Source organism: Thalassophryne amazonica, chromosome 15 (assembly GCF_902500255.1).
Source record: "Thalassophryne amazonica chromosome 15, fThaAma1.1, whole genome shotgun sequence".
Taxonomy (NCBI): Eukaryota; Metazoa; Chordata; class Actinopteri; order Batrachoidiformes; family Batrachoididae; genus Thalassophryne; species Thalassophryne amazonica.
Window position 1 is genome coordinate 20068920 of NC_047117.1, and position 17235 is coordinate 20086154.

The 17235-nt window shown below is 41.3% G+C and overlaps 1 protein-coding gene across 2 annotated transcripts in view; it reads right to left on the bottom strand.

The window, feature by feature from the left end:
• The window catches only part of fam160a1a (family with sequence similarity 160 member A1a), a 54140-nt gene that overhangs the window by 3711 nt on the left and 33194 nt on the right, over positions 1 to 17235 (bottom strand). For both annotated transcript variants that reach the window (XM_034188379.1, XM_034188380.1), the window contains 9 exons: positions 14772 to 15449; positions 11117 to 11275; positions 10939 to 11025; positions 9528 to 9695; positions 5850 to 5929; positions 5497 to 5699; positions 3756 to 4685; positions 3492 to 3670; positions 417 to 537 (listed from right to left, as the gene is read on the bottom strand). In XM_034188379.1, the coding sequence (XP_034044270.1) occupies positions 417 to 537; positions 3492 to 3670; positions 3756 to 4685; positions 5497 to 5699; positions 5850 to 5929; positions 9528 to 9695; positions 10939 to 11025; positions 11117 to 11275; positions 14772 to 15449 (2605 nt within the window). The remainder of the gene's footprint in view (positions 1 to 416; positions 538 to 3491; positions 3671 to 3755; positions 4686 to 5496; positions 5700 to 5849; positions 5930 to 9527; positions 9696 to 10938; positions 11026 to 11116; positions 11276 to 14771; positions 15450 to 17235) is intronic.

Sequence of the window (17235 nt, forward strand, 5' to 3'; positions counted from 1 at the left end):
ATGTAACAAATGTACAGAAACCTACAAATGAGTAATTAAGAAGGTAACAATCTCAGCACTGTGTATTGAAAAGCATTCATTTGATATCAGTCTAATTTCATTAATGTGTTCACTATGCATACTTTAGAGTTAATCAGAATGCATCCATGTCAATATTAGAAGATAAAGCGCCGTGTTTAACAGAGTGTGACGCTTTCTTAGTCCCATTTAATTCACCTCATAATGGATTTGCAAATGCATGACAGCTAAAATGTCATCAGTATTTTCTGCAATAAAACTGCTGGGTTTCGAATTAGAATGGAAATGAGAATTTGCCATATGCGCGCTTTCATGCATGACCTGTACTGTGGAACCACAGAGTGTAACCACAGCTGCTGTAGAAAAAAAAAAAAATTAATATGCGAGGCGATCGTCACCTGCTGCTCTGAACAAAGTCTCTCTGGCCAGCAGCCAGTGTTGGGCGGCAGTGATCAGCTCTGGAAAGTCCTTTGTGCTCGCAGCCAGCTGCTCTATCTGGTTCTTCACAGTGGCAAGTACCTGAAAGCAAACACAGATTATCATAATTATGTTTATGTGGACAGCAGTCACACTGTTGTAGCTGAAGCTGTTATAGTGGCTCATTAAATTCATGTTTCAGCATTTGTAATTAATGCCAAAAAACCCTTACAAATAAAAGTTTCTTGTTGCAAATTATAACATTTAAGCAAATTCACTGCCCGTGTGGTCGATTCGTCTTCTCTCAGAACTGCATTCCTTGCTATTATATTCCTCTCCTATAGGTGGCGTATGTTGATGACAAGGGGCTCGAGTTACATTCATGAGACTTTTCCAAGTGTGAAATTATGAGCTTCAATTGGGATAAAATGATTTGAAACTGGTCATGTTGGATTTTCTTTTAATTTTTGCTCCAGAACTGTTCCGATTTATCCAACTTGACATCCTAGTGGCTACCATCGTGACGTCCTCCATCACGGCTGTTAAGACAGTAATATTATCAACATTATTTAACTACATTTAACAAATAACTTTCATATCTGATATCTTTGCATTCTTCGGAAGGTAACCTATGGTGTGAACCATAGTACGGTGTTACGGAAGATCGTTGCCATTATGAGATACATAAGCAACATGGAGTGTCAAGAGGTAGTGAAACGTGCCAATTTTACTACCCACATAGCAGTGCAGGTTAACAGCTGGTCCATTCATTTGTCTGAATTACATATATATCACGTTTCTGGCCATATCTGGCCCTGGCTTGCAGTGGGCATTCATCATAATGCTGGTATGACATTGTGACACCCAGTGATGCCGGTAAGTGGTCTAATCTGACCACTTTTTTTAGTAACAAGTAATCTAACGCGTTCATCTTTCCAAAACAGTAATCAGATTAAAGTTACTTCTCCAAGTCACTGTGCGTTACTATTATTTTTGCATTGTGGGTCGATAGCAGCATTAAACTTGGTCCGTGGGCAGGGTGTCGGGGTTCAACTGAACTGCCCACTTTAAGCGAGCTGTGAGCTTTTCATCCACGGTTTTTTTCAGCAGCTACAACTCGTCCTCACCTCTTAAAGCGCAGTGACAACAGCACACGTGCACTGAGCTTTACAAAGACATTTTTATGCTTTTTTCTCCTTTATTTAGAATTCTGAGCTGAGCCGCTCAGTATCTGCTGCTAAAAACAGCTGATCCTCCGCGACGCGTCAACAACTAACACTATTTTCCACTCAAATGCACCTAAACTCTCTTTCTGAGGACCACATAATGTGAAAACGCAATAAAACTTTCTTACCTGTAAATCTGGTCATGTTTTCTGCATAAATAAATGTTATCCATTCTTTGTGCTCAAACACCAAATCAGGGGCGAATCCAGATGGAATGGGGGCGTGGGGCAGGGATGTGCTCCCACCCCCACAACACCCCTAGATGAAGCCGTTTTTTACTACAACTACTAATACTACTTATAATAATAATTTCGACAAGTAAAATGTTTAGAGAGAATTTAAATGTTAGAAAGAATTTAATAGTTACATTTATAAACAATGTAGGTTAGAAATTGCAAGTTTTACTGTTACAGTGCTGTCAACAGTTAAATACGAGGTCAAGAAAGAGGTCTTTATTTTACTTTTTATAAAACAAGTATTTATTTTCATTGAAGTCAAGAAAGGGTGACTATAAAGTGAGTTTTGGCAAAACAAGTATCATTGTCATGTTGAGGTGGCAGAGGGTTGTTGTCGGCAGCTGGGAAAAGTAACTAAAAAGTAACTAGTAATCTAACTTAGTTACTTTTACAATTGAGTAATCAGTAAAGTAACTAAGTTACTTTTCAAGGAGTAATCAGTAATTGGATTACTTTATCAAAGTAACTGTGGCAACACTGGTGACACCACTGTTGCAAAATGTGTTGTTAGTACTTCCAATGGCTGCCACCCTCCTGCTGGCTGAAGTGGGAACTACCAAAATTTGTGGACATGTTGACAACCTTATAAATAAATTGATTTTTTGTTTTTAATTGTAAAATTTAGCTTGAATTAAGTATAAATTGTGCTAAAAACAGATTTCATAGTAAGTTGTACGCTGATGCAACTTTATTATTGGGCACTAGTCACAGTAGATAGCTAGGTCATGCTAGTTCCACTTGCTACAATCGCTCTTCACGACAACTTAGTTGCTCAGTACGTACATGGCTCAGAAACTAAACTTTTCAGCTAGCATATATGTATACAAATAATGTATTCTTTGAATACGTGTTTTATTGGGTAACATCAAGTTGCAACATTGTTGCTAATTTTACCATAGTTTAATAACTGTGCAGTTGTAATGTTGCATATGATGAGCTCTACACACCGACAACATAACAGCTACAGGACAAAATTCAAATTGTGATTCGATAATGTGACAGTAGCATTAATGAAATGGAGAAATCACTGTAAGATTAAGATAAAAATGAGAAGAAAATACAACAGTTGAGGGTTTGTTATTCCCTACAACTTTCAATTTGTTCACACATTTATTTAAATAAGATAGAATCATGCAGTTCTTTCTAATTCACATAGGTTCTAGTGCTCACTAAGCGACGATAGTAATATTTATTAGTTTCAGTAGTATTTCTAGCGACAAGAAAGAATTCCATGATACATAACTATGAAAAAGGCTCGGCCTGTCCAGAAATAAAGTCCATAAATTTGGAGGAGATCAAAATGGAGGAGTTGACGTTTTACAACATCGTAAGATAATCTATTTTCTAATTAAAATATATTTATAAATCTTTGCGCAAATCTAAGCAATAGTTATAAACTGAGGGGCTGAAGTTTACTAATGAACAGAATTTCACAGATTTTTATGAAAAGTCTCAAAAAGAAACCAGGACCAATCTGCTAGATTAAGGTGTTCAGGACCTTGATGGAAGCTGCGCTCTTCTGAGTGTTCTTCTAGTTTACTCATTGTTATTTTGGGGGTTATGACAACCTACAAGGAAAGTGGATGACAGTCACCTGGTACAGGGATCGAACGGTCGGCTGGAAGACCATGTTGGTGTTGAGGAAGAAGGAACGCAGCAGAGGTTGAGGGTAGGCTGCCAGCTGGGCCAAAATACCCGTCAACAGCAAATTAACGTGAAGCGAGTTGGACAACATGTTCTCCAGACGGGACAAGAGCACACTGACAAATGGACCTACAAACACAGCCACCACAAGTTTTTCAATTCAAGGATCCAACCAGTGGATATCTTTGCTGAACAAATTGCCTCAATGACTTACCTGTAAAAGGCACCGAATGGCTTCGACTTCCAGCACGAACCTTGGTTCCAAATGGTATTTGCACTTTCTCTGGCTCCGGTGTGTCTGCAGAGAAGGAGGTGAAATCCATCTCCTCCTCCTCCTCCTCCTCTTCCATAGCTGCGATGGGCTTCTGTGGATCTCCATCAGCTTTCGCTGGTTTTCTACCTGCATTGGCGTCCAGTGTCCGAATGAGCTCCTCATACTGAGACAAAAGGTCATCACCCAACTCGGCCGCCCCGCTGGTCTTTTTGTCCAAACTATTCTTGCCATTATCACCTGCGGGGGAAACTGGGTGCGGTAGTCTGTGTTTCAAGGGAACGTCGGCAGAGTCCGGTCGGGTTCCCTCAGACTCCACCCCTCCAGGATTGTGCATTCCACGATTGACCTCTTTGGTGTTCTTCTTGGCAACAAGGTCGTAAACCAAGACATCGTCCTGGAATTCAGACTCCTCAATGTAAGAACCTTTTACGAGCATGATGGCTGTTCTCCTCATCTCTTGGATGTGTTTCGGGGGCTCCGCCACCGTGTGCGGAGATTTGCGTTCATCCTCTGCGGCCTGGACCGGGCACGCGTCATAACTATCGTCCCACTCCAGCTCCTGCAGGGGCGTGTTGGAGGACAGACAGGGCTGAATACGCTTTACCAGCTGCTGTGGAACATTTCTGATTGCTGGGATGGCCGGCAGACTCTTGAGTCCTGATTCCTCAAGCACCCCCGGCTGGTACATCTCAGGAGGGGGGTCTTCGCCATCGTACAGGGCTGACCAAACCTGGCAGGCCCGCAGGCAGCCGCTGATGCTCAGACGGGCATCGTACAGGTAATGGAGGTAACTAACATCCAGGTAGATTTCCGAGCCGATGACACAGGAGTTACCTGAGCCGTCTCCTTCCAGGACACAGTCTTTCTCTTCTGGGAAAAAAAAAAAACATATGTGGATTCTTAAAAAATAAAGTATATGATGAAATACTTGTAAAGGTCTGTTTTATGTTAAAGGCAAGTAAACATCTTGCATTTCACTGTGTGAAGTCATCGGTTCATGAAATCTAGTCTTTGTATCATATTTGAGGTTTTACTCGTCGCAGCCTTTGTGACTAACTTCACAAATTAGTTTCTGTTTGTCCTCTGTTATGTTTTCATTTCTCATTGCTCAGATGGAAGGATGAATAGGCATATTTGCTGAACTAACCCTGTCGGGCATTTAAATGTCAAACAAAACAAAACAACCACAAAAGCCATTTCAAAGTCTGGATGAAATGCTGTCATTGTGTTTTCACTGATCTACCCTGTATAACTCATAATACACCATTCAGGACAGGTCCGGTCAGGTCTGGGACTCGGAGCTGGTTCACTTGAAACATTTCTCGCTTGTGTTACTATTAGAATCAACGGGTGCATAATCTGCATTGACTCCTGTCACCCTGGGTAAACGTTAAGCTTACACTGACAAGTGACATTTTTCTGCAGGAGGCTTTTACAAAGTACACTTCAGTAATTTTGACCCCAAAATCAATAAGCGTCTTGGGGTCACCATGCCTAATACACATGTTAAGTTTGGACACAATCAGGCAATGCGGAAAGACGTTACTGCACCCACAAGATTTTTATAAAGTACAGTCCAGTGACCTTGACCTCTTGTCTTTTTTCTCTCTCCCTGAGTCCCACCATCAAATTTCACTCCGTTTAATCAGCTGTGACCATTTATTACAAAGTGCGCTCTCACCTGTGGGACCAGGGTTGTTGGGATTTTCAGCACCTTTGTACCAGAGGATGGAGTCGAGCTGTCTGAGGGGCGGGGGGCTATGTTCAGGCGAGCAGCAGGATGGCGTCAATGCCAGGAACCTGGCTGCTGACACAGAGTAGCAGTCCCTCTCCCTCACCACACGCCTCTGACTCAACATCATGTGATTACACGGGATCAGGTACCTGGAGAGGTAGACGGTGGAGAATGTTGTTAGGGAGGTAGTGGGAGGAGCTCTGCACAGCGGGAGGCCAAGAGTAAAATCATCAACATCATCAACCTAACAGACCATCCACACTTCAGAACTGGAATCGGTCTGTGTGTAAACCACCCACCTCAGAATGAGCTGCAGCATCACGTCTTCACAGTATAAGCCAATAAGAGTGCGGAAGAGTGCCAGTGACACGGTGCCCAACTGGTGCGTCCAATGGATGGACAGAAAGAAAAAAGAAAAATTATTCAGAGTGTAAAGATCAAGTATCTGAGACTTTTTTCCTCCAGTGGTACAGTCACTCCTGTTGACATGTTAAACAGCAAAAGAACACAACACAGAAGGAAGATTTTAGGCAGTTTTACCTCAAGTTAGGACAACTACTGAAAATCATTAATGGACTACTCAGGTAACATTGGTCACTAATCTTGACAGTAAATAATAAATCAAAGAAGTTTCAAATTGCTGAACTATATGTGCAAATATGTATGTTCAAAGCCCTTAAAGCTACAGTGTGCAGAATTTAGCATCATCTAGTGGTGAGGTTGTGCATTATGCCGTTGCAGGTTAGAATTTTGTTTTCGTTCATGTTTGTCGCTTCTTTGGCGACCAGGATTCTTCTTTTTTCTCCAATGGTCCAATAGGTCCAATTATCCAACTTGTTGACTAAAAGAAAATTTGTTCACTAGTGGGGTACTAGCTAGTCGTTGTCGACTATGACAGCTAGTCATCCCAACCGTAGATTTATTAGGCTACAGATTAAAATGTAAAAAATTTTTTATTTTTTTAAGTTACAAGCAAAGAAGTTAATCAAACGTGACAGTTGGCAAATACTGGAGGAGAACTCATAAGACATTTACACAGTCAAACAGCAGCATTTGTGTTTTCACACTCGTGATTCAGTTCTACCTAAAACTTTAAAAAATATCATTTGCACATCTGTTTTAAAATGTTGGGAGGTGGCCATTAGATGACACCAACAGGTGCCGACTGGAGGTTTGGAAAGTTTGCCGCCATAAGCTAACACTACAGCTAGCTAGCCAATGACTCAGCCACTACTAGATATTAAATTAAACACTTAAAGTGAGTGTTCTTGTAATATTCACTACATTCTCACAACTGACTACAAATTGTTGTGGGTTTTATAGAGAGGAAATGGCGTCTCACTAATTTAGAAGATCTTCATTTAGCCTGGAAAAAGAGTCTGTTGCTCTATAAAAAAATGCCCTCCGTAAAGCTAGGACATCTTACTATTCATCACTAATTGAAGAAAATAAGAACAACCCCAGGTTTCTTTTCAGCACTGTAGCCAGGCTGACAAAGAGTCAGAGCTCTATTGAGCCGAGTATTCCTTTAACTTTAACTAGTAATGACTTCATAACTTTCTTTGCAAATAAAATTTTAACTATTAGAGAAAAATTATTCATAACCATCCCAAAGACATATCTTTACGTTCGGCTGCGTTCAGTAATGCTGGTATTTGGTTAGACTCTCTCTCGGATTGTTCTGTCTGAGTTACTTTCATTAGACACTTAGCTATCTTAGCTAATTATAGGCCAATCTCCAACCTTCCTTTTCTCTCAAAAATTCTTGAAAGGGTAGTTGTAAAACAGCTAACTGATCATCTGCAAAGGAATGGTCTCAATTTCAGAATTCATCATAGTACAGAAACAGCATTAGTGAAGGTTACAAATGATCTTCTTATGGCCTCAGACAGTGGACTCATCTCTGTGCTCGTCCTGTTAGATTTCAGTGCAGCTTTTGATACTGTTGACCATAAAATTTTATTACAGAGATTAGAGCATGCCATAGGTATTAAAGGCACTGCGCTGCAGTGGTTTGAATGATATTTATCTAATAGATTACAATTTGTTCATGTAAATAGGGAGTCTTCTTCACGGACTAAGGTAATTATGGAGTTCCACAAGGTTCTGTGCTAGGACCGATTTTATTCACTTTATACATGCTTCCCTTAGGCAGTATTATTAGAAAGCACTGCTTAAATTTTCATTGTTACGCAGATGATACCCAGCTTTATCTATCCATGAAGCCAGAGGACACACACCAATTAGTTAAACTGCAGGAATGTCTTTCAGACATAAAGACATGGATGACCTCTAATTTCCTGCTTTTAAATTCAGATAAAACTGAAGTTATTGTACTTGGCCCCACAAAGCTTAGAAACATGGTGTCTAACCAGATCCTTACTCTGGATGGCATTACCCTGACCTCCAGTAATACTGTGAGAAATCTTGGAGTCATTTTTGATCAGGATATGTCCTTCAATGCGCATATTAAGCAAATATGTAGAACTGCTTTTTGGCATTTGCGCAATATCTCTAAAATTAGAAAGGTCTTGTCTCAGAGTGATGCTGAAAAACTAATTCATGCATTTATTTCTTCTAGGCTGGACTATTGTAATTCATTATTATCAGGTTGTCCTAAAAGTTCCCTGAAAAGCCTTCAGTTAATTCAAAATGCTGCAGCTAGAGTATTGACAGGGACTAGAAGGAGAGAGCATATCTCACCCATATTGGCCTCTCTTCATTGGCTCCCTGTTAATTCCAGAATAGAATTTAAAATTCTGCTTCTTACTTATAAGGTTTTGAATAATCAGGTCCCATCTTATCTTAGGGACCTCTTAGTACCATATCACCCCAATAGAGCGCTTCGCTCTCAGACTGCAGGCTTACTTGTAATTCCTAGGGTTTGTAAGAGTAGAACGGGAGGCAGAGCCTTCAGCTTTCAGGCTCCTCTCCTGTGGAACCAGCTCCCAATTCGGATTAGGGAGACAGACACCCTCTCTACTTTTAAGATTAAGCTTAAAACTTTCCTTTTTGCTAAAGCTTATTGTTAGGGCTGGATCAGGTGACCCTGAACCATCCCTTAGTTATGCTGCTATAGACGTAGACTGCTGGGGGGTTCCCATGATGCACTGAGTGTTTCTTTCTCTTTTTGCTCTGTATGCACCACTCTGCATTTAATCATTAGTGATTGATCTCTGCTCCCCTCCACAGCATGTCTTTTTCCTGATTCTCTCCCCTCAGCCCCAACCAGTCCCAGCAGAAGACTGCCCCTCCCTGAGCCTGGTTCTGCTGGAGGATTCTTCCTGTTAAAAGGGAGTTTTTCCTTCCCACTGTCACCAAGTGCTTGCTCATAGGGGGTCGTTTTGAGCGTTGGGGTTTTTCTGTAATTATTGTATGGCTTTTGCCTTACAATATAAAGCGCCTTGGGGCAACTGTTTGTTGTGATTTGGAGCTATATAAATAAAATTGATTTGATTTGATTTATAACAGCTTTTAATTTGATATGGCAAAAGTTTGTCATATTTGATCATGTGACAGTAGCAGAGTAACATGCTAGGAATGCATAGCAGACATTCTTGCTTGTGCTTTTGGGTTGAGGGTGAATTAGGGGACCACTTTATTTATCTTTGCCTTCTTTAGGAGAAATATAAGATTGTCTTTATAGACCGGCTCACTATCAAATTGCTCAGCAACAGACAGCAATTTATAGCGCACAGGATAAACCGAGTCAAAGGTCATGTTTGAATAGTGCCACTTTGTGAGTAAAGCAACTACTACACAAAATAAGCATGACTGTCATAATATGAATGTGTTGATATAACTCTGTGACACAGATACTGATGTGATTGCCTTGATTTTGGATTATGATAAGCGAGTGAGCAAGTAACGGTGTGCCTCTAGAAAAGTTTTCAAACCTGTTTTCTGCCATCACGAACTGTGCATCGTTTGTCTGTATAGGAAAACATGAGCAACAAGCTTTCTGGTTGAGCGCGTACCTGAAAGGGGGTGTTAATGCGGCTGACCAGCGTATCCAGGATGTGCACGCTCTCATGCCGGTGCAGGAGAATAAAGGACAGAAACGTCTGCAGCAGCGCCGGCTCAGAGACGCTCCTCAAGAATAGGTCAAGGTACGCTGTGGTGGTCATCACTTCTTCTACAGTCAGCTTCAAGGACACAAAGTGGGCAGCGTTAGACAGCAAAATGCACAAGTTTTGAATTTACAGACGAACCAGTTAGCTTCTCAATACAAGAGACTCTTTCATATCCTAATCGGCAGGCTGATGTAGAGAAATAATGCTGGAAATAGTTAGCTAGCTCCAGTTAGGTAAAACGATGTGCATGGCATAGCCTAGCTTAAGTGTGGTATTAGCGACAGACTGTCTAGAGTAAAATTCTGCCCATAATCCATAGACATTTTTATAAAGTCTGAAAGATACATATTATTATCCCACACAGCCTTATATGGAATGTTATTAACTGGTATTTATTTGGGGTTTAAGCCATCCCGAAAGAATCTTTTTACAGTGGAAAACTAGGTGCCCAAACTAGTATTTGTGGCTTAAATTACCAAATGAAGTAATAACTAAATGAAAAATCTAAACCTTGCCATATGTTAGAGCAGATAGCTCAATGGGTTAAGGAGTTGGACTACCAACACATATACATTGGATCGATTCTTAGTCATGCTACCGATCTGTGCCCTTGGGCAATACACATCATCTGCATTGTCTCATTATACCAAGCTGTAAATGGGTACCAACCTTGGCTGGGCAAGTAAGGTCTGTTGAGCTACTTATTCATTCACTTCACGGAATATTATATATAAAAACACATTATAGCAATCACACACACAAACCAGAAATGGAAAGTGTACTTAGTGTCCATTGTGTATTGTTATCAAATCATTGTTTTGATAAGAATTTTACCAAAATAATGTCCTAAATAATATGTCCAAAATGATGGAATATAAATACTTTCTTATATTACAGAATATTCTTCTTCTGCTTTTTGCATAAAAGTCCTTCCATGACTTGGGAATGGCTGAAGTACCATCTAAAACAATTTGTGTAATTACCACAGGGCATCTAAAATAGCAGGGGTGGTGGCAAAGTGGTTAGTGTGTTCGGTTTCAGTGCAGAAGGTTCCCGGTTCAAACCCCACCCCTGCCACATTTCTCCATGTAATGTGAAGTTGCATCAAGAAGGGCATCCGGTACAAAATGTATGCAAAATCAATATGCAGATCCACCTTGGATCTGCTATGGCATCCCTGAGTGAAAACAAGGGTGCAGCGGAAAGGACTTACTTTTTACCACGGAGCATCCAAAATGTTTTATTCTACACCTCACCATGGAATATTTATCCCATTTGAATGAAATGAATGAAGAGTAGGAACATGAGGACCAACCTTATGTAGAGCTGGTGCTAGAACAGGCACAAGGAATCCATTGTAGATGTAGCCGACAAGCTGGTCTCGAATATTAGGGTGAGCCACCTGAGAAGGGGTGATACCAAAGCACACATCACAGCAGAAGGACGAAACCCTTCTAATCACGTGTGCATGTAGCCTCGTTTCACATTTCTACCTGTATAACTGCATTACAGAATTCCAGGGAGTTAAGGAACTGTACGAGGGTTGGCACGCGGAGCCAGTCGTCCCTGTTCAGGCAGTGCCACTCTTCATTGGGAACTTCCAGCTTCGTGGGCAGGGATGAATACAGGCCGCTCAGCCCTGTGGCCAACACCTGACGCATACAGGAGAAAGCAGCGACAAACTGTTAGCACGCTGTACCGTAGGACAGGAACACTTGTGCAGCAACCAATGAGTTCTTTTAAGGAATTCCACAAATCAAACATTTTCTGTTCTCAGTCATTCCCAACAACACTCCTTCACTTGTTTTTTTTAGGATTCAATTAACTATGTAATAATAAACATGGGCATGAAGACATTAAGGAATACAGCAGTCTGACATTTCACCTCATCAACCTTGACCTTCACTCAAGTGATTGACCTTTGGCTGAGACCAATTCTGGAATCTACGTACCTAAATATTTGCCTCATTTGGTCCAAATCGGGTTGAAAATCAAAGTACCTGATCATGATCTTTGCCCAGATTAATTTTTGAAGAGAAACCTTCACTGACATACCAAGTTTGCTAGAAATCAACTAAAGGACCTGGGAGGAGTAGGCCAACAAACACAGAGGCAGACAAGAACTTGACCATAACGAATCAGATTTGCTAAATTGTACGAGTACATCACCTGGGAAATCCCAGAACCTACCGCCACATGTACGTCATGTTTGCTGCAAACTGATGTGAAAATTTTTTAACTTTGATTCCAATGACTAACTTTTGCCACAACAAACCCTGCATCTGTTTCAACTGCACCTGACTTGGCTAAGTAGACAAGGGTGGAGCGGGGAGTGGTAGAAAACAGACCAGATGATCACTAGGTGCAGGGTTGGTGGCTCCTGCTTTGATTGTAAGATTTAACGTCACCCACAAGCAAGTTTGAAGTAAATTCAGCCAAAGGACCTTAGAGGAACGAATAAACAAGCAGTGCTTAAATTATCACATGATCACGTAATCACATTTGGGGATTGGCATTATTCTGTTGACATGTAAGGGGCTGGATGCTGAACCAGTCTGCTTCCAATGTAGCACAAGATATATGACAACATTTATCACTACAGCCGTCTGGTTAAAGTATTAATTGAAATCACCAACCTGGTCTGTTGTTTCAGAATTAACACACATATATCATTTTCTCAGTTTAGCTATAGTAAATAAAATATTCTGCTAAAACACCTTCCCGGCAAAGAACAGAAGCTCCTGTTGCTTTACAATGATGCCTTACATCAGCATACCTGGATGTCATGAGCCACCATGCAACATGCTCAACTGCCCACCCAGAAACAATTTTGAGTTCAGTGTATTTTACTCAAACTAACAACCTTTAGGTTAATGAACATGCTCGGTGACTCTGCCATAGTCACCCTATTAGGCTAATTTCTGCACCAGCTACATGCTAATGTAGGTAACATTGCACCCAGAATACACAGATGCTTTTACAAGAAGTCCATCAAGTATTGTCTTATAACTGACAGCAAATTATACCTGTTTTGAAAACAGTCTCTACTTTAATGGGGGATGATTTGCATGATACTATACATCAGAAATGATAGCTGCCATAAGCTAGCATGCATGTATTATGCTTACTCCCAGTTTCGATTTATGAATTAATTTCAACTCCAGGGAGCTCAGAAAATAGAAATAATGTGAATGTTTGAACAAATATCTGTGGTTCTGTTAAACAGTCAAATTCATTAAACAATTAGTAAGCCTTGCTGTTAGTGGGTAAACAGCAGTATTTACACTAGGATAAGCTTTCATCCATGCTCTAGTCTTAGGAAGGTTGGGTGAAATGTTCAGTCAATGCTAACAATGTTTTAACCTCTATTTTTATTAGTAAATACAGCAGGCAGCTGAGCGGGATAACGAGTTGAGCTACCAACATAAGTTTGGACAAGGAGCCTCATTTATTTTAGGCTTCTGGTTTTACCCTTCTGCCTGTAAATCTGAACCCCAGACAGTGACCTAACAACTGGATGTCTTTGGTACAAGGCCTCTCCAAAAAAAAAAATCCTTGGATACCACTGCAATGACTGTGTCTTCAATAGAGCCTTCCGGATGAGGAATACTACTTCCATTGTGAGAGAAAAATCAGTTACAGCCTGACAGCCACGTGGTGTGACTTCTTATGCATAATCCAGCAAGCAATATGGCAACCCCAGTAACTGCATAAGGTCTAGGGGACACCCAAATATCACCTGGCTGAGGCACATAGAGGACTACCGTATTCCTGGAGTATAAGTCACGGCATCTTTACTAGTTTGGGAAGTCCTGCAATTAAAACTCCAATGTGACTTACAAACTGGAGACAATAGAAAGAAGAGCAATCGGAGATTTATTTCAGTGGAAAATTTCAAAATTCAGTGCAGTCTTCCAGACCCTAATATTTATCTGTGGTGCAAATTCGATGAGAATCCGTGAAGTACTTTTGGCAATAATCCTTAAAATCCTTTAAATTAAAACTATCTAGAATCTGGATCACCTCCAAAATTTAATGAAAGTCTTCCATGGCCTAATATGCATCTGTGGTGCAAATTTGGTAACAATACATGAAGTAGTTTTAACATGATCCTTCAAACCCTGTGTAAAGTGAAGCTTGATCCACAATCCGGATCAGAGTCCGGATCACCTCCAAAATTTAATTGAGTCTTTCATGGCCTAATATCTATCTGTGGTGCAAATTTGGTAACAATACATGAAGTAGTTTTAACATGATCCTTCAAACCCTGTGTAAAGTGAAGCTTGATCCACAATCTGGATCAGAGTCCAGATCACCTCCAAAATTTAACTGAGTCTTTCATGGCCTAATATCTATCTGTGGTGAAAATTTCGTCAAAATCTGTGCAGACGTTTTAACATAATCCTGCTAACAGTCAGACAAATAAATAAATAAATAAATAAACACTGATGATTTTATTACGTCCTTGGCGGACATAATAAAATAAATAAATAAATAAATCACACGTTCACTATTAATCGCTCAGGGTCACAACAGCAGATCCAAGGTGGACTGGCATGTAGATTTGGCACACGTTTTACAACAATGCCCTTCCTGATGCAACTCCACATTACATGGAGGATGGGCTTGAACCAGGAACCTTCTGCGCTTAACTGCTTGGCCTCCACTCTGCCTTCACGTTGTTGTTAATAGTGAAGGCAGAGTGCCTGCCCATCAGTACCCAGGGTGGTTCTGTGATGTTGGATGTGGCAACAAAGTAGCACAAAACTAAAGGGTTAAAGACAGGGGAGGTGATGGTCTAGTGGTTAAGGTGTTGGGCTTGAGTCCAGAAGATCATGGGTTCAAATCCCCGCCTGACTGGAAAAACACTAAGGGCCCTTGGGCAAGGCCTTTAATCCCCTATTGCTCCCGGTGTGTAGTGAGTGCCTTGTATGGCAGCACCCTGACATCAGGGTGAATGTGAGGCATAACTGTAAAGCGCTTTGAGCATCTGATTCAGATGGAAAAGCGCTATATAAATGCAGTCCATTTAAAGACACATTCCACATTTTCTAAAAGCCGAGCGCTGGCCATTTTATTAATCGTAGTGTTGGAGCAAGTCCTCACAGAAATACTGCCGTCAGAAGACAAACACTGCTTTGGACTTACCGGACAAAAGTAAGTATTCTCTGCGATGTGTTTGGCTACTTGCTCATTCTCGGCAGACAACGACATAATAAGCAACAAGGCATCTCTGGCTTGCTGACCCACAGCTCCTTCCCTGTGGATGAAAGGGATGAGCAGGGAGAAAATGAGGAAGTTGGTCGCTCCCTGGTCCTCGCTGGTGTGGAAAAAAAGCTCCAGAACCGAAGGGTCCTTTGCCAGGATGCAGCACAACTGGTGAAGCAGCAGCACCAGCTCCGCCTCCACCGCAGGCGCCGCTGTGCCAGAACAAGAGGACAGCAGCATCATGAGCGGACGCAGGACGGGCTTGTGGTGGAGCAGCGGCTGCTGGGCTTGGCCCACCAGCATCTCGTACATCTTCAGCTGCTCCAGCTTCATTTCGTCTGTGAACTCCCTGCGCAGGCTCCAGACAAAAAGTCGCTCCATCACGTTCTCCAGCACCACAAACTCCAAGATGGGGCCCATGGCGCCACCCTGACCACTGTCCTCCTCCATCAACAGGAAAAGCATGTGCTCCACATAGTTCTGCACTGCGTTCGCCTCGTCTCCGGGAACGGGGCCAAAACGGGGACCGCCGGAAGAGCCAGGGTTGAGGTTGACACCGAGCGAAGGCAGATTGGAGCTGCTGCGCAGAGGATCATGCTTTTCTAGGATCTTCACCACCTGCAGTAAGAGAGAAAAGGAACATTATTTCACACAAAATGTTGCAACCAAACGTTTCCTCGGTCCCTGCTCCAGTGATGCTCTGGGATCATTGAGGTTGAGGTTCTCTTATTTAATGTGGGTAACCAACAAAAGTCTCAACAAAGGACTTATTTCCAGAAGGGCCCACGGCACGTGTCTCCCACTCCTCCCCAGCACTGTTGTTAAGAGGGCCAGTTGGGAGCGTGGCTGCAATCGGGAAGCGAACCCAAATTGCTGGTGTCCCAGTCCAACATGCAAGCCTTTACGCCACCACCTCCCCCATCATTTGACACTCAGAGATCGTCTAATAATGTCTTGAGTGATCCCATTATTAGACATGGCTACACTCTTCAGTTTTATTGAAGGAAAAAGAATATTTTCCATTTGGAGGTTTAGTGTCTGGATGGGAATTCTAGAGCTTATTTTCCTCACACTTTCTTTTACAGAGACTGGAATTTTTGTGATCATTGTCTGAAAAACTAACACACTGATACTGATGTGACCTTATACTCCAAATTTTCCATAACACACGATGTAAACAGAGGGTTGACGTTAATGAAGCCGTTTTGTTTTAGGGGTGTTGTTGGATTCAGTGGGCGTGTCTCAATGCAACCAACCACTCACATATGGACTTCCTTTACATAAGTCACAGGACTCTAAAATGAGCCATAAGAGGCTTAAATTTTACTTATACCTGGAGTTTCTACCCTTACAGACATGGACCTGTGGGAATTTCAAGATGTGTAAAGTGCATATAACCAGTAAATAAAATGTCAAATGAGCTGACTATTCAAAATAAATAAAGAATTATGAAAATACTGATGTATTGCATTTTCTTTTTGGTGCCATATGCCCCGAAAAATTAAGTCAAACATGGGGAATTTAGCCTGATTTCACCTGCTGCTGATAAACACTCAGATCATCATGTAGGGTAACGCCCCTCGAGGCTCTATCGAATGAATGGGAAAAACAGAATTTTCAAGTGTGAAATCAATGTTTTTTGTGGACTTTGACAGTGAATACATCAAAATGGCAAAAATGTATGTTTTAGGATGACATAGTCACATGACTAGTGATGTTTAATAGGTGAACAGATTTTCCAAAGACAATATTTTAAGGAGGAAAATGGGAAGTTATTTTATTTTTTTATTTTTTTTGAGTGCGTCTGGGACAGACTGCAGAAGTGAAGCCCAGCACAGCGTGACGATGGTCTTCAAAACATGGATCCAACCACAGATTGTATTCTTTTCATTCGTGGACACAGGTGGAGTGACCTTCACACAAGTCAGTCAGTCAAAATGGCTGTCAATGTGTTGTGCATTTTTCACACGCACTCTGGCTTATTTTACTTTAATCATGACTTGCACAAGTTAAAGACTTGGAAGTAATGATTTATAATCCGGTATATAATATTTTACAAGACAGTGTTGACTGGAGTGAGATTTGCCCTTTAATATGAAACACTAGCCATATTAAAAACGCACAGGTTAAATTAAAACATGTTGCACATTAGGACCTCTAAACTCTTGTACGCCTCGCTTCCACATACATTTTTAATGTCCGTAATATATGCGATATGTATTATGTTCAGCACAAAGAAATTCATTCTAAACAGAAGTCACAGCAGCCATGAGGGACTCGTTTTGTCATCTAGCTGTGCGGAATGTGTGTACACGTCACTACATAGACAAAAAACAAGCAGAAAGGCAACAAGCTAGTGATACAGCTGCAAAACATAACTCAAATTCATAATGCGGTAAACTCC